The following is a 21,764-nucleotide window of genomic DNA, read 5'->3' on the forward strand; positions in this document are numbered from 1 at the left end:
AAATAGCTGTACAAGTAGGAGTAAAACTAAAGTTATATGTATATTTAATACGAAACTTCACAAGCTGCCTTCTTAACAAGAATGCCATACCTGGAAGTGCATAAGGATGTGCATGATGTAGTCATATACCTCCTCTGCAATCTTTCCTTCAGGTCGCCATGGAATCAGCACAAATTCAATGCCAAGCAAGGGCACCAAGATAAGAGTAGCTCTCACAGCTTTCATGTAGAGATTGGATTCCGCTTGGTGTGTAACTTTTAACTTGGTGATGAGAACACGTACAATATTTAACAAGAAAAAAAGATTCACCTAAAAACAAAATAAAATGACATCTGAAAAACATTTCATATTTAATATTAAGAAGCATTATTCAAGTATCTCCAATTGTATAAATCTGAAAATATTTTTAATGTACAAGAATATTTTAAAGGGTATTATTGCCTAAAATATTAATTTATATATTTGGAATTGTGATTTATCAATTTAATAAGTATATCAGTTTTATTAAACAAGTTTTTAAAAAGTAAAATTAAATCATGGTATAATTACTGTGGAACATATTCAGTTGAGGAATATTTCAGTGTTTTTCTCAGCTCATTTTCACATGCAATTAAAAAAATTCTGTGGTCTAAAATCTAAAGCTTTTGATCATTTTCAAATCAAAGAAAATAATTGTTTATAGAAAAATGCTAATTTTTAAAGAATCTCCTCTTTATAATGTCCATATGACATACATTCTAAATGTATATTATACCATAATAACCATTTTCATCTTTCAAACCAAAAACTTTCCTGTTTCTTCTTGTAACAATAATCTTTAAAACACCTCGCCAAAGTAGCACTGTAATCCTCTTTTATTTATGAGGGAACTTTGAACCAGCTGATATTCAACCCCGGTCGTTCTAGAGCTAAAATAATTTGACATTCTATAAGACCTCCTGTAATGACATAATATTCACTATTTTTGTGCCTTAACAACTTTCTCGAAGAGACAGTAGTTTCTTTGGATGGGAGACGTAAACCTTTGACACTCTAATGTGACTTAGCAAACAGGGTCCTACTGAAACATATTTATTTCTCTTTCTCTCACATAATACAAGTTTATCTTTTTCTTATTTTCACCCAAGTTAGAGTTTATCTCTTTCTTATTTTCACCCAACTCTATATCTTTTACTTTGGTCCATTTTCTCTATGCCCATTCCTTATGCCTTCCATAGAATCATGAATATGAATTCCAGAAGAGCTCCATAGGGGCTAATTGCTATTCACTTTTCTTTTTCCCCACCCTTAGTTCTGGCATCTGCCCTTTGTTTAATAATCTTAAATTTTCAAACTATTAACCAAGTATAATTTATATTCACACAGTTTAAAAATTGCAAAAACTAGTAGTTTCCCATTTATTATAGCAAACAAATAACAAAGAACATGCATTTGCTAAATTGACACGTCTCATAAAAGTAACCGTGCATAAAAATATTCTTCCACTATTTTTAGAAAATTTAATGGAACATATGCTTCAAAAATATACAGTTCACTATAATCCTAATGGAAACACATCTATGAAAAGCAATGTTTGCAGACACAGAAATGCGATAAAGACAAAAGCAGATTAAGCCATTTCAACAGGTGTGAGAATGAAACATAACAAATGAACACGTCAGCTGTTATTCCATCCATCCTAATATATTCCCTTCCTAAGCATCCATTGCTCTTTAAAAAAAGATAACAATAATCTTTTATCTGCTTAATATAGAATATTTTATAATCTTAATACATTAAATCATAAGTTATAAAACACAGTAGAAACATTGCAATTTAGATCCCAATTATATGAAAAATTTTAAATGCAAAGTGCTTCTCCAAATGGCAAGTTTGATTTAAAATGGGAAACTAGAAACTAGAGTTGACAATAGAATTAATTATTCTATTAACTATTTTATAAATAATTATCTTAGAATGAATTTGATGCTATTTTCCATGCTATTTTTCCACAAAACATAGTTTTGAGAATTATAATCCCCTCATCTTACTTTATTTTCTGTAAATATTTCCATTTACTTTAAACAAAAGTTAAAGAAGAATTTTAAATTTTAGAAGAACTATGTCTGAATTTCTCCCACCCTCAAGCAAAGATAGTTCAGTAGAAAAGAAGAAACCTTTAACTGCCATACTCATAAAGTTTACACATCTAGTAGGCACGTCAGGCTATTTTCATAACACAATACCACACTTGGGTCATGACAGGAAGCAGGGTAAATCTATACAGTGGCTGTAGGAGAGTTTCTGGAAGTCATTCCCAAACAATCACTTAACTATGCACGGAAGTCACCTAAATATCTCACTGAACCCAAATTAAATGTATCATCTCTCAACTTCCCCTCAACAGGATCTCAAAAATGCTGTAGTCACTCCAGTACCACCCTGCTCATGTGGAAATGTGATGGAGGAAGTCTGAGTGGAATGACCTGTGATTAAAATATCTTATTTATAAAAGTTGTGCAAAACCATATGATAACCATGAGAGAAATTACTAGGGCTCCTCCCAGGAGCTTGGAATTGGCCAGGACCAAAGAGGAGCTCTGGAGCTTAAACAAGGACAGAATTATTTATCTGGATAGAAAAATAGGTTCCTAATGTTGTTTTAGGCCAACAAAATGGAAAGTTTTAGGCAAATAATGTGGATGTTCACTTCTTTTCTTACAGCTTGATGGGCTATATTCCTGTATTTCATCCTCACTCTTCTTCCTCAAAGTTTATATGAACAGATGTTTCCAAGGGTTGTGTAGATGATATTACATTTTGCATTTGCTAGGTGCTTTCACTTCCTGAACCTTACTGATTTAGAAGTCTGAATCATGTATCCCTCTGTGCAGCCAGATCTTTTGTAATAAAATATTGTCTTGCATTTGTTCTGGAATCTCCTGAGTAGCCCAATAATACATTATAATTTGTTTGAGCTCTCCTCAGAGTGGAAGCATGGTATCATGCAGAAACTACAAGTGAAGAAACTTTGAAGGCATTTTTTCAAGAATTTATAATATTCTATGCACTAAATGTGCCAAATCACTTAACAAAAAATATCTCATTTAATCCTTATAATACCCTGTGAGGCATATATTCCTATTATTCCATCATTACAAATGAGAAAACAAAGACACAGAGAGGTTAAAAAAAAAATAAAACAGAAAACTTGGTCTGAGATGATACACAGGCAGCTGTGATAGAGCTAGGATTCAGTGCTGACTCTTTTGTGCACAGAATGCAAAGCCAGGCAGTCTCAGGGTACAACTTAAACACGTATGTCACTCATGCCCTTAGAATGTAGGAGAAGGAAGGGAAGCAAGTGCCTCTGCCTTTGAAATTTTCACTATAATCTACATTAAGATATATGAAAAAATTTTATGGAAAGTCATAATAAATTCTACAAGAATGGCTTAACGATGATACATTTTGAGAATGGTTTGAACAGTGATCCAACACAGCCACATACTAAACTACAGCTAACAAATATAGTTAAATAATAGAATATCTGTATTTTAAAAGAGTATAAGAATGAGGAAGCTTTGAATTTTACATGAAAAATATCACATACACACACAAGCACACATATAGATAACTTAATCGCAGTTGTAAATAAAGGGTATTCCAATAGGAGGGGAGGAAGTCAAATTGTCTCTGTTTGCAGATGACATAACTATATATTTAGAAAACCCCATCGACTCAGCCAAAAAACTCCTTAAGCTGATAAGCAACTTTAGCAAAGTCTCAGGATACGAAATCAATGTGCAAAAATCACAAGCATTTCTATACAATAGTAATAGACAAACAGAGAGCTAAATCATGAGTGAACTCTCATTCACAAATGCTACAAAGAGAATAAAATATCTAGGAATACAACTTATAAGGGAAGTGAAGTACCTCTTCAGGGAGAACTACAAACCACTGCTCAATGAAATAGGAGAGGACACAAACAAATGAAAAAACATTCCATGCTCATGCATAGAATCAATATCATAAAAATGACCATACTGCCCAAAGTAATTTATAGATTCAATGCTATCCCCATCAAGCTACTACTGACTTTCTTCACAGAATTAGAAAAAACTACTTCATGTTTCATATAGAACCAAAAAAAAAAAGAGTCTGTATAGCCAAGAATAAGCAATCCTAAACAAAAATAACAAAGCTGGAGACATCATGCTACCTGACTTCAAACCATACTACAAGGCTACAGTAACCAAAACAGCATGGTACTGGTACCAAAACAGGTATATAAACCAATGCAACAGAACAGAGGCCTCAGATATAACACCACACTTCTACAACTATCTGATCTTTGACAAACCTGACAAAAACCAGCAATGGGGAAAGGATTCCCTATTAAATAAATGGTGTTGGGAAAACTGGCTAGCCATATGCAGAAAACTGAAACTGGACCCCTTCCTTACACCTTATTCAAAAATTAACTCAAGATGCATGAAAGATGTAAAAGTAAGACCTAAAACCATAAAAACCCTAGAAGAAAAGTGAGGCAATACCATTCAGGACATAGGCATGGGCAAAGACTTCACAACTAAAACACTAAAAGCAATGGCAACAAAAGCCAAAATTGACAAATGGGAACTAATTAAACTAAAGAACTTCTGCGCAGTAAAACAAACTATCACCAGAGTGAACAGGCTACCTAAAGAACAGGAGAAATTTTTTGCAATCTATCCATCTGACAAAGGGCTAATATCCAAAATCTACAAAAAACTTAAACAAATTTACAAGAAATAAACAACCCCACCAAAAAGTGGGCAAATGATATGAACAGGAACTTCTCAAAAGAAGACATTGATGCAGCCAACAAACACATGAAAAAAAGCTTATCATCACTGGTCATTAGAGAAATGCCAATCAAAACCACAATGAGATACCATCTCATGCCAGTTAGAATGGTGATCATTAAAATGTCAGGAAGCAACAGATGCTGGAGAGGATGTGGAGAAATAGGAACACTTTTACAATGTTGGTGGGAGTGTAAATTAGTTTAACCATTGTGGAAGACAGTTTGGTGATTCCTTGAGGATTTAGAACCAGAAATACCATTTGCCCCAGCAATCCCATTACTGGGTATATACCCAAAGGATTATAAATCATTCTACTATAAAGATACACGTACACATATGTTTTCTTGCAGCACTATTCACAATAGCAAAGACTTGGAACCAAACCAAATGCTCATCAATGATAGACTGGATAAAGAAAATGTGGCATATATACACCATGAAATACCATGCAGCCATAAAAAGAATGAATTCATGTCCTATGCAAGGACATGGATGAAGCTAGAAACCATCATTCTCAGCAAACTAACACAGAAACAGAAAACCAATCATCGCATGTTCTCACTCATAAGTGGGAGTTGAACAATGAGAAAACATGGACACAGGGAGGGGAACATCATACACTGGGGCCTGTCGGGGGGTCAGGAGTAAGGGCAGGGATAGGATTAGGAGAAATAAGCATGTGGGGCTTAAAACCCAGATGACAGGTTGATGGGTGCAGCAAACCACCGTGGCACATGGATATCTATGTAACAAACCTGCATGTTCTGCACATGTATCCCAGAACTTAAAGTATAACAACAACAAAAAAATGAATAGCAGCTGTAACTAAAATACCACTCTGAAGGACTGTAATTGCATTATGATCTCTAATACTCTCTGAGACAAAGCATACTAGATTGCTAGTTTGTATTAATTTACTTTCTCATTCAAATAATGTAATACACTTGTAATCCCAGCAGTTGTGGAGGCCAAGACAGAAGGATCCCTGGAGCCCAGGAGTTTGAGACCAGCCTGGGGAACATAGTGAGATCCGTCTCTATAAAAATGTTTTAAAAACTTATCCAAGCATAGTAGTGTATACCTAGTCTTAGCTTCTCAGGAGCCTGAGGTGGGAGGATCCGTTAAACCCAGGAGTTAGGGGCTGCAGTGAGCTATGATCATTCCACTGCACTCTAGTCTGGGCAACAGAGCAAGACTTTTTTTCAATTAAAATAATAAAAAATAATAATAGTGTAATAAAAGCATCGAATGTGACTTCTGTTTTTCTGCAATCACACTAAAATGTCTAATTGGTGCACTGACATTAAGTGATAATAATTATAATGTAAAATTTACATAAGTATTTTGTTTTATCTTGTTTGTCACCTCCCACCCCCCTGCTAATTCATCCTCTATTCCTCTCTGTGCCACAGGAGGCTGATGTCTGTGAACAGCTTCACCCAGACTTCCTTGCCCTGAGACATTTGCTGCATCTGGCTAATGGGGGAAAAAAAGATAAGAGTATGGGAATAAAGATAAATTCGAGTCTTTGTTTCTGCTGCCTCTATTCTGCCAGGCTGTGGTTTTGGCAGTGGTTGTTTTTCTCCAATCAAAATCAGATCTCTTACTGGGTGACTCCTCCCAGTGCTCATTTCACTACACTAACACTTCTCTCTTCAGGTCTACCTGTGATAACAGCATTCCACTGTTGATCCCCAATGGCTCACCATCCCTTACTAATTAGTTACTTTGCCTTTCCTGCCTATACATCAAATATGATACCTTCACTAAACTCTACTCATTTAAGCACTGTGAACATGCATATCCATCTGTGTCCACTGGGACCCTGAAGGATATCATAGGCCAGATGGTTCAGAAATAAAGTTGAAATGTGAGCAATGATAAGGAAAGGAGAATTTGTTACATACCAGTAAAGCAGCACAAATTGGGCCATGGATAATATAGAGGAGATGGGTATCAGAACTGATCCAGCAACTAGAGAAAACATAAAAACATTATGTTGAAAATTTTTATTTTACATTATTCCAGTAGAAATAATAAAAAGAGATTTTCTTACTTGTCATTGTAATATAAGCTTCTAGCAATGGCATGTATACAAGCAGGAATCAGTGGAAATCCTATAATACCAAAGAAAAAGAAAATAAATTGGATTTTTTTCTACAGATGGTATTTCAAAAATATATAATTAAATACAAAAATTCAAAGATACTCTAGAAGCAAAAAAACTAGCCACTGTATATTTGTTGAATAAACATTATTTGTATAGTCAACAATACACATTATAAAGTATTAGATATTTACATTTTTATGTTTGTGTGTATGTGTGTGTATGTTTTCTTCTACTATAATTCATAGGTCATTTTGAATCAGTGGACTTCAGAACTTAACTCTTAAGATGTGTTTCCTAAGCCACAAGGATTAGAAGAAATTCAGCATTCATGTACTTTCTGTGAGATGGAATTGGCCAATATTTGGTACATTATCAGATGTGGAAAAAAGGTGAGAATCACAAGAACTTCCACTATGAGAGAGATTACTACTAGTAAGCCATTATTTGAAGAAGAGGAGAAAAAAAAGAGATTAATTTATGTACCAAAAATTTGGCAGGCTTTGAACATTCTAAATCAGCTCTTCCAAATATGAAATTAAGCAATGCTTTATAAAGTCAATCAGAATACACTAAAATTGTGTGTGTGCGTGTGTGTGTATATTACACCTCTGTATATGTTTTTCTTTCTAGATATAGATGATAGCTTAGATAGATGATAGAGATAGATAGATAGATAGATAGATGATAGAGATAGATATAGATAGATAGATAGATAGATAGATAGATAGATAGACAGACAGACAGACAGACAGACAGATAGATAGATAGATAGATAGATAGATAGATAGATAGATAGATAGATAGATAGATAGATAGATGGTAGGGTAGATATATGATAATAGATAAGTACAACTTCAGTTTTGTTTCTGGAAACTAGTCCTGTTAAATTCATTTCTGCACTTCATATTTTGTATTATTCCAGTTATTTTTAGTATGTCAGAAGTATATCACTGTTTTCTTTGTGAATAATGCCACATCAGAAGATTGTGTGGAAAAAAATAAATCTGTTGCATGCCTTTATTCAATTACTAATCCCTCTACTCTTATCATAAAATGACAATATTTTAAACAAATATTTTTAGAATGGAACTTCAAAGATGTTTAAATCCAATGCTCTCATTTTACACGTGGCAAAAATGAATATTCAGAATAGTAAAAAGACTAAATCTTTAATTTATCATTCTACTTCTATTGTTTTAGTCACTACATAGTCAGTCAAGTTACCCTCTTCATTGGCATATTCAATAGAAAAAAAGACACTATTATATATTGACTTGTGACTACTGAAAACAATAGATGAGTCAGTGATTCTTTGCTTAAAATGTTGCAATTTGCAATAATAGGCAAAAGTTAATCACCTGATACTTTAAAAATGATTACTCATTGGTATATTCGTATTACAAAGGAACCTGGCATCCTCCAAAGGCTTTTTTAATCCATTGAATCAACAAGTATGTATAATAACACTTACCCCAGCCAAGAAAATAATACCACATTAAGTGTTGCTTCTCTGCAAACACAGCCACCACGATGAGTGTGTGTAGGTAAATGCCTTCACAGAGCATCCAAAAGTAATTACAGCCCATCAGGTAAAGATGAATGAACTGGGACACTTTGCAACTAACCTGTGAGAAGAAAAAAACAATATTTACTTGTTTATGAATTGACATGTAAAACAATAGTTTTAGCTCAGGAAACATGGAACTTTCTCCCCTCCACACAAAATCCCATACATTAATGATTAGAATTTGTGGAATGCCAGTCTTCCTATTCATCTAATGATGCCTTTAAAGTTTTTAGCCACAGACTCCAAAGATTTATAATGGTATATCTTCCAGAAAAGTCTAAATTCTAAATCTACTTTATTTAGTGAATGTGTATTTTCTGAATGTGTTTTTGTTATTATGTAATTATAAGTATAAAAGTGTCACACATAAATAACTTTACACTTATTTACATCATCATGAATCCCTTGACTGTTGCATTCTGCTGAAAATAATAGTAATTTTACAACCAATTCATTAAAAGTGCCCAAATACTTGAAAAGTTTTGCATATTACATGCTCCTCATGCAAATGCTTATTAAATAATCATCTAATATATCCAAAGGTTATCCTATCCAAATATGGGGTTTGAGGGCTTTGTGTAAGTAAAAAGAGGACCAGATTATTGTTTCCCTTCTGTTTTTCCTGAGGTCTCTATTTTTGCTTCTCTACTTTAAAAGAGGCAAGGAAGAGAGACATTCAAATTACAGCAAAGAAAACACAAAAGAGTAAGAGTGACAGTTTACTCCCTTAAAGAGGAGAATACAATTAAAGCTTTCCCAAAAATACATGACCTGTTACTCCTATTGGCTCCAGTTTCTAGTCTGAAAATCAATAAATGTTTAGTGGCAATTATCATTATTTTTGAAATAGTTTTTTTAACCAAAAATAAAATTGAAAAGAAAATGCACTGGATTGTTAATATTGGGTTATCACAGAATAGTAGTAATGGCATTTGCCCAGGAGTTAGCCTAAAATACTTTTACAAATATCGTTTTATTTAATTCTTACAGTAGTCCTATGAGGTGTACGTTATCATTAGGCATATATTTTATAGATAAAAAAACTTAGTACTAGAGAAGTTAAATGATTTGCTAATATTTATACATCAATCATATCTACAACCTGAACATTCCAATTTTGTTTTCATTATATACAATGCCTCCTAACTAAAGGATATTTGTAAAACCTATTTATTCATTAAATGTATCTGCAGAATACATAACATTAAATTTTAAATAATGTACCTTTATGTAAAACACAGCATTATATTAAAGTTCACTCAAAGGTAAAAATGAGATAGTCTACTATATGGAAAGAAATTACAAATCTCAGCTTCAACTTTTTATCTAAAGAGTTTTTAAATATTTATATTTAATTGGGCTTCTAATTCTTGATTTCATTCAAAAAGTTAATCGAGAAACCATTACAATAAAAAAGAATTAAGAACATACTGCAGAAAAATATTTCTATGCAGGGCATTAGTAATACAGACAAAACAAAAATATATGACAATTTATAATGTGTTTATTAAACACATCTTTGTGTACAAATACGAGATTTAGAATCTCATGCTCTGCAGCTTCAAGACAAAACTCTGAATCTCCTTGTCTTACAGAAATTCACTCTAAAATGGCAGGACATTAGCCAGATTTATATGTTGCTAATTATACCCCAGTGTGTTTTCTAATCCAATGACTTTAGAGTGGAACATATACAAGATTAAGCAATCCGGATGCACATGTGCAAACGATGCAGGGAATTTTAGAATTTTGAAAGTTACTCTAAAAACACACATAAAACACACACGAGACTGTTTATTGACCCACTTGTTAACAATTCTTTCCCTTCCTGATTTCAGTCACTAATTTTTTCTTTTAAAAAACACTTTATATAGACACATACACATATACAAAATATAGTAAATATTCCATAAACATTATAAAAGCAGATAATTTTTACAATTTGAATGTATGTTTATGTATGCAGATATTTTAATTTAAACATTTTACATATGCATATAGCTTACACAAAATATATACATTTAGATAAGTAAGTTTTAAACTATGTTTTAAAAATATGGCCTGTAAGGCAACAATTTATAAATGTTTATTGAGATCGAACACTGTAGTTCCTTTTAAAACGTTATGCTATGAAGTTTAATCTCAAGTAGGATACGTACAGTTCATTCTTTTCCGGTTTTATTGACTTTTTAAAGTCAACCCGATACAAAAAAAATACTTTATTTAAGTTTTCTATGTGCATGTACTATTTTTTCGAACTATGCAGAGTTCATTGCTTTGAGTTTTTCATTTGGATTGAATAAATATTATGTAGTGATAACTATTATGTCTCATAGCAGGAGGACTCTACAGCTATAAAATGAAGTGAAGATATGTGTATATGTATAAATAGCTGAAGCAAATAAATATATTACACTTTTTGATGTTCACTCATTATACCTTGGGGAATATTGAGAATACTCTGGGGGAATACTCTGTAGAGTAGATGTAGCTCTATTCTAATGTAGAAAGGTAAATATTTCTCAATATTCCCCAAGATAGAAAGACTTGAAAATATACATATATGTCAGACTTGAAAATATACATATATGTGTACTTAAATTATACACATTATGCATATATCAGCCATGTTCCCCCTTTCCCATTAGGCCCTTGAACCAAGGGCACAATCTTGGTTTACTTACAGGATTTGTGGCTACTAAGGCCTGGTTGTTGGCCACTGCAGTGAGGTGAATGATTGTTACAACAGAGTTACAAACAAATGAGAAGAACAGATTTTTGTGTAAGGTAATCCTTTGGCAACTTAGGCTCCTAAAAAGTAAGAAAAACAAGTGTGTTCACATCATGAAATGTTTATTTATTAATCATTATTCACATAAGATACATTCCCAATTCATAGCAGCTGTTCCACTTTTGAAAGAATTATTTTTTCTCCCTAAGATCCACTCATTATAAAATCTTAATTAGGGAAAACCTGTAAGTGCTTAAAACCTAGAGACAAATGAGTTGCTCCAGTAGAGGTAAATATACATAGGGCTAGAAAATTTGCCTGTACAAGGCCTCTACATGACTTTCTCTATTAATTTCTGAACATAATTAATAGTTTAACTCATTTTGCAAACATTGGGATTCAGTAAAGTTAGGTAATTGATCAAAACTTATGCAACTAATTAATTTGAACACTTTGTATTTGCTGTCAGATTCTCATGTGGATAACTCTTTTTTCATTATACCATATATATTATTCTGTTTAAATATAACTGTGTGTTTTGTTGTGATGATGGTCATTACACAGACCAATCTGGAAAAAATAACAAAGTATTCAGGATAGATGAATTGATAAAAATGTAAACTTAGCAACCAATGAGATTTGCTCAGCTTTACTGAATTTTTCTAATTGGTGCAGCCGTATGTAAGGGAAAAGCAATGCCACCTTTTACTAGAGTTCCTCTTTTATAAAACAAAAGAGAGTTCACTGTGTGGAGTTCACATAGAAGTAGATTTCAAGAAAAAGTGCCACTAATGATAAGCGATGTCACTCTTAGATTGAATCCACCTCCACTCTAAGAAGATTGTGCACATATGACTGCCTGCCTATGTTCAAGCACTACCTCCTTTATAATGCATTTACTCAAAGGCTCATTATGATTAAAGTTTCAAAATAATAGCATGGGATCCACTTGTACCTGAATACTTAATGTCAAGTGTGAACTCATATGAAGGAAGACCTGAGGAATTATTTCACTAGAGGTATACAATTTCATGATGTGTGTGTGTGTGTGTGTGTGTGTGTGTGTGTGTGTGTTTTAAATGCCATCAATATGATCAACCTATATAATCCACCATACCTAATTCAAGCCAAAGACTTCTATTTTGGAAACTTTAAGGAGACCTTTACCTAATTTTATCACTACATCTCTTTATCTTAAATAGATTGTGTGCCCAGGATATTAGAATTAGGATGGGATGCCAAGGTTTTCTATATTTAAAAATGCAGTTTAGAGTATATTGCCTCTGAAATTGCCTTTCTTCCAGCTACAGGTCTGTGATTCCATATATAGCTCTAGTAATTAAAGAGCCTGGAGGAATATTTGATCCAAATCAATATTTATAAATTGTCAATATATGCCTTCTACAAGACTTCTATGAAAGGATTCATGGGCAAGATGGCTCTTGGAATGACTGCTGAGTGTGTGTAAGACATTCATATGCCAACAAATACGTGAAATCCAGCTGGAATCCATCAAAATAGAAACAACTGGAACCAGCTAGTATTTTCATATTAAAGAGTGGCTTACTTTGGCCTGACTTTGTAGTGTATAGGAGTAGTGATGCAGGCAGTAATCAGGCCTTATCTACAGATTATTGATTATATTCTATAGAAAAAAAGAATATTTGAAAGTTTTGAACAAAAGAATGGCATGATTCCTGCTATTACTTAGGAAAATTCAACACTGAGAGAAAGACAATCCTATTTTTGATAAAATGCCACAGCAGTGACATAATTACTTTCTGTTCATTGAGCATGAAGAGAGTTAATGAATATCAGAAAAAGTCTAGTAAATAATGTTCTTTTCAAATCAGTTATATTATGTGTGGTTTATTTCTGTAATTCATCAGTGTTCCATGATGAAAGTTACAGACATACAACATTTGTTCATATGGTCTTATTTTAAAATGCCTGCTTTGAGCTTAGCTATGTCTATTGAGTGCCAAGTATTGTTTAGAAAGGAACTGCTTATCCATGCAAATATACATGTTTTTAGTAATACAATATAAGTAACTCAGCTACCATCAAGGGAAAAAAAGTAAAGCATTTTTCTTAACTGGGTGATTTTGTCATTTTTCTGCTGAGCACACATATATCTAAGTACATTGGCTAAGACATATCTATAAATAACAAAATTTCATAGTTTTCAAACTATAACAAAAAGATTGAGAAGGTTTGCTTAAACAGCAAGTAAGATATATTCGTAAGAAGTAAGTTGAAATAAAGGAAAGCAAACATTGAAGGAGACTTTCAAAAACAGAACTATTCTGCCATTAAAAAAAAAAAATGGACTTCTCTCATTCACTGCGTTACAGATGGAACTGGAGGACAGTACATTAAATGAAATAAGCCAGGAACAGAAAGAAAGCCTGCATGCTCTCACTCATTTGTGGAAGCTTTAAAAAAGTTGATTGCGGTGGGCGCGGTGGCTCAAGCCTGTAATCCCAGCACTTTGGGAGGCCGAGACGGGCGGATCACGAGGTCAGGAGATCGAGACCATCCTGGCTAACACGGTGAAACCCTGTCTCTACTAAAAAATACAAAAAACTAGCCGGGCGACGTGGTGGGCGCCTGTAGTCCCAGCTACTCGGGAGGCTGAGGCAGGAGAACGGCGTAAACCTGGGAGGCGGAGCTTGCAGTGAGCTGAGATCCGGCCACTGCACTCCAGCCTGGGTGACAGAGCGAGACTCCGTCTCAAAAAAAAAAAAAAAAAAAAAGTTGATTGCATAGAAGAAAAAAGTAGAACTAGAGGCTGGAAAGGGTAGGGGGAAGGTGGAGATAGGGAGAGATTTGTTAAAGGATACAAAATTACAGCTAGATAAGAGGAATAAATTCTAGTGTTCTGTATCACTGTAGGATGACTATAGTTAACATGTTGTTTTAAATAGCTAGAAGGATTATGTGGGCATATTGCATGATAGTAAAAATTAGAAAAATAATTAAAGATAACTACAAGAAGGATATTGAATTTTCCCAACACAAAGAAATTATAAATATTTGGGATGATGGATATGCTAATTATCCTGATCTAATCCCTATATATTATAGATTTCTAAATATCACTGTGTATCCCATAAATATGTACAATTATTATATGTCAATTAAAAAGTGAAATAAAATAAATAAGACATGATAGAACAGCTGAAAGATAGGAGCTAGGAACATAATACATTTATATTTTAACTGTTTATATTTTTCATCAACTAACTACATATTCACATGTATATATTCACATGTGAAAAGATTGGAAGGGAGTAAAATAAAATGCTAACTGTAGTTAGTTGATGAAAAAATTTAATCCTCTTGTATACAGTTAAAGTTTAATCCTATTTGTATAAAGTTAAACATCCTCTATGATGTTCTGTATTTCTGTTCCTGTCAGAATTCCCTTTTTTTTTTTTTTTTTTTTTTGAACCTGCTCCTGCCTAAATTTGTCTTGAAAGGTAAGTACTTAAAAATGAGCTGCCGGTATATATTCTCTTCCAAACATGTCATTATTGTGAGTCAAACACACACACACACACACACACACACACACAAATGACTTCTTATTCTCTTAATATGGGATAAAAGGATATACCATATTTCCCTTTTTAAGACCCAAACAATATCATTATGGGTAAAGTTTTGAAATAATAGAATGAAATTCCCTTGAAATTTATTGAATATTTAATATCAAGACAAAACAAGTTCTTAAGAAGATGCATTAAATAATTTTATTACAAAGACATTAAAGTTTATTCAGAGTGTTTTACACAATTACCCAAATAACGTGGTCAGACTAGATAATCCACCCTATATAACTCAAACCAAACACTTCTGCTTTGGAAACTCTGATATCCAGTTTAGCTGCCCAAATTGTAGTAAACTGGACCATTGCCACATCATTTCATTTAGTGTTGTGTAAATATGTCCTACTGTCTAAAATACTAACCTTTTGCTTCAGTTTCTTCCATTTCTACCTCCAGGCACTGTGCAACTTGAACAAATGCAGATGCTAAGTAACATATGGTTTCTATCAATGTCTAGTGTAAAAATGGCTCAGATTTTTCTGACGATGCATATTGTTTTTTTCTAAACATATTCCTTAACACATGTAAGTAGATTGGTACAAATAGAATCAACTTGTAAGTGAAAACCAAAAATATGTCATTGGTAAACACATGATTTGTTCAAATGAAGCCCTAAAATATTTGTATATTTTTTCAAATACTAACCTGTAACAAATTTTACCTACTTTAAATTCTTAAATATTTTTATTTTATTCAAAATAGTAAAAGCAATTATCTTAGAGGCTTAGAGAACGTTTACAAAAATCTTTCGCTTTCTTTAAATTTTATAATCTCCCTTTCTATCCCAGCATAACCACAGAACAGAAAATGTGGTTTGTGGGTCCGGATTGTTTCTATTTCGTATTTTTTACATATAATTATTTTAAAATGCTATTTCAATATGCAATTTTGGCAAACAGAGTTACAGAGGCAGTTGATATTATTGTGTCAACAAAATCATTATACTTTATATGTAATGAAACTGTGTTTTTCAATTCACTTTTGGAACAATTTTAGAAGCAAGTAGCGTCAAGTCACTGTGTAGTTCAGACAGTAAATCTGAACTCTGCCATCTATTGACGGTATGACTTTGGGTAAATTATTTAAGATATTGAATCTTTAATTTTCTAATCTGTAATTTAGGGATAAAAATTGTACTTCATAGGATTGACTTGAAAGTTAGAGGAGGTAAATCACTTAAACTCTTAGCGTAACATCTAACCCATGATAAACACTCCATGTTAAGTTAGCTGTTGTTTTTTAACGTAATTATCATATTGCTGATTTTAATCAAATGCTCTAATGGGTTTTAGGTACAAATAATAAAATAGCATGCAGGTTTACCTCAGTAATGTAAAACTTCCTTTATATTAAAATATGTATATTTTAAGTAACTCAATCAAACAGAAAAATAGTCATTTTTTTCTTACCAAACAGGAATTAGCATTAGACAGAATTTCCATATGATAAAGGGCAACACATAAAGCAACCTAAATTATCTTCCCAAGAAATTTCATTCTTTCTATAGTTGTTGCCAAATTGCCAGGTTCACTATCATGCAGATCCCAAATACTATAGTACTCCATCTTCAAAGTTCTGCCAGTATATGGACAATAACCTTGCCTCTGTTTTCCATTTGCTTTTTTTTTTTTTTTTTTTTTTTTTTTTTTTTTTTTTGAGACGGAGTCTCGCTCTGTCGCCCAGGCTGGAGTGCAGTGGCGCGATCTCCGCTCACTGCAAGCTCCGCCTCCCGGGTTCACGCCATTCTCCTGCCTCAGCCTCCCGAGTAGCTGGGACTACAGGCGCCCACAACCGCGCCCAGCTAATTTTTTTGTATTTTTAGTAGAGACGGGGTTTCACCGTGGTCTCGATCTCCTGACCTTGTGATCCGCCCGCCTCGGCCTCCCAAAGTGCTGGGATTACAGGCGTGAGCCACCGCGCCCGGCTCCATTTGCTTTTAACATGAGCTAAAAACTTCCAAACTACTTTTCTCAATACTAATTATGAGCAAAATGAATCATGAAAGGGGAAAGTACAAGCAATATAAGAATAGCACAGTCTACAAAGTATTGCTTTCTTATTCTACCTTATCTAATTTAATTTCCAATTTCTCAGATCTTTCCCTCCAAAAAAACACTAACAATGTATCCAAATGGAAACCGTCAATCTGAACATTGCTACAAACAATAGGCAGAAAACAACAAATACATTAAAAGAATCAGTAGTGTGACTATCTTTTGTCTATTCAATGGAACTCTTAAGTTGATGGAATCACATGTTTACATATGAGAAGTCTATAACCTCTTTCAGTAGCTCTCTTTTGGAGGCTGCTGGTGATCCAAATTAGATTAGGCCAGATTAGAAAGAGTGTGAGTATTCCAACCAAGGTGTTCCATGAAGGTCCTAGAGGAGAAATGATTGCTCTTCCTCCATTATGCTCCCTCCTCCCATGCCCTTGCATTTCAGGGCTGCTGACTTAATGAAATATAGGAGTATCAGGCTGCATAAGGAACAGCCATGTTCATTTTGTATGGACAACTGATTTTCTACCGTTTGTGAACTGCTTTGGTAAGGCTGCTTTTCCTGGTGTTCTAGTGAGCAGGAAACCAAGAGAAGAAAGTCTTTCTGAATCCCTGTGATTCTTGGGCTCCAAAACCAACCAACCAAACAAAAACCTTTGCAGAGGCAAAATTTATAATGATAGCAGCCACGATTTTTGAAACCCTTAGAATATCCCCAGCACAGAGATAAGCACTTGAAAGTCCTTATCATATTTAACAACTCCTTAAAGTATTATTATCTTTTAATAAAATGGAGATAAGTTTCTCAAGGTTACACTCTTATTAAGTGATCTATTGAGTTTGAATTTTGAAGTTCTCAAGAAAGCAATAAGGCTTCTGACTACTTTATTATCCTGCTAGTCACTTACGATTGGATAGTAATATTTTGGGCACTGTTACTAGAACTGGGGAAACAGTTGTGAATAATACAAAGCAAAACCCTGACCTCCTGTGACTCCTATTATAGCGGACGGTAAATAGGCACATAAATTAAACAATGTAATCCCAGATAGGAAGACATCCCTGTTTGTCGAAGCCCTGAGCTTAAAGTTTCTGAGGGGCAAGAACAGGCCATGTGACAGAGTACAAGGTAAAAGTCCACGATGGCTTTTTTTCCATTCTACAGAATAAGTAAATTAAATTCAAAGAACATAACTTACTGAATGGCTTTTTGATTCTGAAGTTCATACTCTTTTATGTTATACAGCTTTTTTAATAATTAATGAAAAATTGTTTACTTTATTCTTTTTAAAAATTATCCCCATCTCTTTCATGTAAGACCTTCTTGGTTTTTGACATCTTAATGTTTCATCAGCAAATGTTAGCAGCATAATATCCAGTCACTCTGTTTTTTTCTTTTTCCTAAATACTAAAAATATACTACAGTTTTGAGAGTGTGCTTTGACTTTCTTCTCATATATGTCTGTGGGTATGATCTAGAAAAATAAACTGTCTATAATAATGGAAAACCCAATTGTGAAATATATTCTGACTTTTGGGAAAAAATGCTATTTATTTCTATTTTCTATTTCAAATAACAAAGTTTTAATCTATTCAAATAATGATATAATTTTCAAAATGTATTGTCATTCTATTGCCATGAAAATTTAGGTATGCTTAAATTAAATAGCACATATGATGAAATTCACTATTCTGAAGTTGCATATTTATCAAATATATCCATAGGAATAAAAATATGCATACTTAATGTGGATTTGTAGCTTTATATTTTTTATATCTTAAGTCCAAATTATCTAATTCAGTTACTGTATTTACTTTATATTTTCATACCTGGGACTCCTCTCCATAAGCCAGTAATAGCAATGACCTTATAGCAGAACAGGTTAATGTTAAAGCATGTCCATTATTTCTTGCACTATTCTGTCCACATTCAAACCGTATACTCCATGTAGAAATGCAATTATTTTCAATTCACTTTTGGAACAACTGGAAATGAGATGCAGCTAAAATGGACATATTTGAAACATTTTGGCACGATCTCACATTATGGAATAAGAATGTTTTCACTTCTCACAACATTCAGTTTGAGAGGGATGGATTTTTATGTTCACTAATTGATTAAAATTCGTTAATTTGGAGATAGACTCAGTGAGTATGACCCAATAAAACATTTAAGAAAACCTATAGTTCTCACGTCTGTAATCCCAGCATTTTGGGAGACCGAGGCGGGCGGATCACGAATTCAGGAAATCGAGACCATCCTGGCTAACACGATGAAACCCCGTCTCTACTAAAAATACAAAAAAAAAAATAGCCGGGCGTAGTGGCGGGCGCCTATAGTCCCAGCTACTCAGGAGGCTGAGGCAGGAGAATGGCGTAAACCCGGGAGGCGGAGCTTACAGTGAGCGGAAATCCGGCCACTGCACTACAGCCTGGGCGACAGAGCGAGACTCCGTCTCAAAAAAAAAAAAAAAAAAAAAAAAAAAGTTAAATAAATAATATCTAATGTTAAGCTGAAGGAAGCCTGGGATACAGACCATAGAACAGGCTATATCTCAGGACCATAGTGTATAACAAATTTACAATGACTAAATGAACGTACCGTGAGTTAAGAGAGCAAGGGTTATGCTGGGTAGGCAGTGAAGGGTGTGCTGTTCAGGGAACACTAGATGACTGCTTTTGAACTCAGTCCTTGTCAAACCTCTGACAGTGCAGTATTGCCAGGTTTTAAATCAATGAAAAGTCAAAGTTCCAATATGTCAAAACACGTACAACATCACGGTAATTAGTAGAGCAAACTCTATAGGTTTCCACGTAGAAATTCATTAATAGCTGTGTTTAAATATGGTTTAAAGATTAATCATGTGGGAGGCTGAGGCAGGAGAATCGCTTGAACCGGGGAAGTGGAGGTTGCAGTGAGCCAAGATGGCACCACTGCACTCCAGCCTGGGTGACAGAGCAAGACTCCATTTCAACAACAACAACAACAACAACAACAACAAAAAAGATTAATCGTGCACAATTTTCAGAGAAAAGTTATAGCTTAAAGAAAAACTATACTTGCTCTAATTGAAAAAAATATGAAGAAACTGGAAATGAGATAACAGTTCACAATACTGTTTAAATATATTCAGATGTGATCTAAGAAAAAAATGAGAATTTTGGTCATTTGTACTGAGAAGCAGAAATACAAGCAATAACAGGTTATTTTAATAAGTTAAATTTGAATGCTTTTATCTACCAATTGGATAGAGGTTATTTTTCTGAACTTTATTTGGAACCTATGGCAAGTACCTACAGAAGATATCATTGTTTACATAGTTCCAAATATGCAACGTGGCTTTTAAATTGTTTAGGGTCAGTGTCTGAATGTTAGCAAAGATGTTCTTTAAAAAAATAAATAAAATAAAATAAAATAGAAAACAACAGCATTTTCTCTTTTTTTCTATAAAAGTTGGATAGATGTCATATGCTCTCTTTTCTGTGGAAAAAAGATGAAGCCTTTTGTCTAGGTTGTAAGAGTGAGATTTGCTCTGCTCTCTGATTTTAAACAGTAATTAAAATATAATTTGTAACTAATTCCAGTAAAGTTTATTTATTTATTTTTTTTTATCTAAAGGGTTCCACTTTGTTTTTCCAAGAATCATTACGAGTAAGAGTCATTGCCTCTCAGGGCTTGGCAAGCCTTAAAGTTATGTCTCTTTCTCTTTTCCCCTCCCTCTCTGTTCCCTTTCTTTTTATCTCCTGCTCTGACTTGTTCCTTTAATTGGCTCTAATATAAAACTGAAGTATATCTGGTGAATACTGTTTTGTGTTCTCTGTTTCTAATTTAACGAATGGGTGAGTGGCAGACTTTTCTCTCTCTAAATAAAAAATAACAAACAGTATCCTAAATCAATTTTTTGTATGGTTCTTGGTTTTTATTAGGGTGGGTCAGTGACCCTCAATTACCAAAGAAGGAGGAAAAAAATTCCCATACTGAGTAAGCAAGAATAACTACAGTATCAGGAACTGGGTTAAGAAACAGAAAGGATCTGCTAATAGATATTTTTATACACAATGAATGATTTTCTGTGAAACATCAGCTCCTCTAGGAATTGTTTTCGGGTTAGTTGGACGAAAGCTAATAATTTCTATGCCCCTGACTTCACAAGAACATGATTCATGAACCATTCAAATTCAGTATTTTCTGAGGTGACCCTATTCTTCCTTGGATCTAGCTGCAGAGTCTTTCATCTTGTTTTACACAGATGCTTCTACTGATTTGAATTTTAGAGTCTTAGTCTAATGCCTTTCTTTGTTGATGGAGACGAATAAGGCCAGACAATCTTAAGGGACATGTTGAAGGTCACAGATAAGACATGGGCAAGTCTGTCCTATATGTTAGCTTCAAAGTCAGTTCATGTCTTCATTCCTTAAAAGTTTATTGAGCGCCTGCTATGTGCAAGATCCTATGCTAAGCCCTGAGATGTATAAAGAAACAAAGCAGAGGTGGCTCCTGCTCTCATAAAGCTAACTTTATAAAATTATTTTCATTAATTCTAGTGACATGTCCGGTAGATAATTCTGTGGAATAAATGTTAGACATATCTAAATTCAAAGACTAAAAATTCCTTAATATTGATTCAAAAATGGAGTAAGCTACATGTTAGCTTCTGGTCATAAAAAAATCTTATTACTTTTGACTGATTTACTTAACCATAGTTTTTCCTATCGTAATTATATTATTAATTTGGTTACAAAAATGTTCAATGTTTACTTATTTTTTTACATGAATAGTTTCTTTATAAACATGGTCCATTTAAAACTAGAACCTGAACTATTTAATTTTGTTTTTAAAGATCTTACTGATATAACATACCTACCAGAGCTAACTATTTATATTCAAACCTTGTAATGGACTAATAAGAAGT

General features: G+C 33.6%; 1 protein-coding gene across 2 annotated transcripts in view; it reads right to left on the reverse strand.

The window, feature by feature from the left end:
* CALCRL (calcitonin receptor like receptor) overlaps positions 1-21,764 on the reverse strand; it is a 104,572-nt gene that overhangs the window by 8,420 nt on the left and 74,388 nt on the right. For both annotated transcript variants that reach the window (XM_045367361.2, XM_045367360.2), the window contains 5 exons: positions 11,194-11,320; positions 8,414-8,567; positions 6,889-6,949; positions 6,740-6,806; positions 91-309 (listed from right to left, as the gene is read on the reverse strand). In XM_045367361.2, coding sequence (XP_045223296.1) covers positions 91-309; positions 6,740-6,806; positions 6,889-6,949; positions 8,414-8,567; positions 11,194-11,320 — 628 coding nt within the window. The remainder of the gene's footprint in view (positions 1-90; positions 310-6,739; positions 6,807-6,888; positions 6,950-8,413; positions 8,568-11,193; positions 11,321-21,764) is intronic.

The sequence above is a fragment of the Macaca fascicularis genome, chromosome 12 (genome assembly GCF_037993035.2).
Source record: "Macaca fascicularis isolate 582-1 chromosome 12, T2T-MFA8v1.1".
In the NCBI taxonomy this organism is placed as follows: Eukaryota; Metazoa; Chordata; class Mammalia; order Primates; family Cercopithecidae; genus Macaca; species Macaca fascicularis.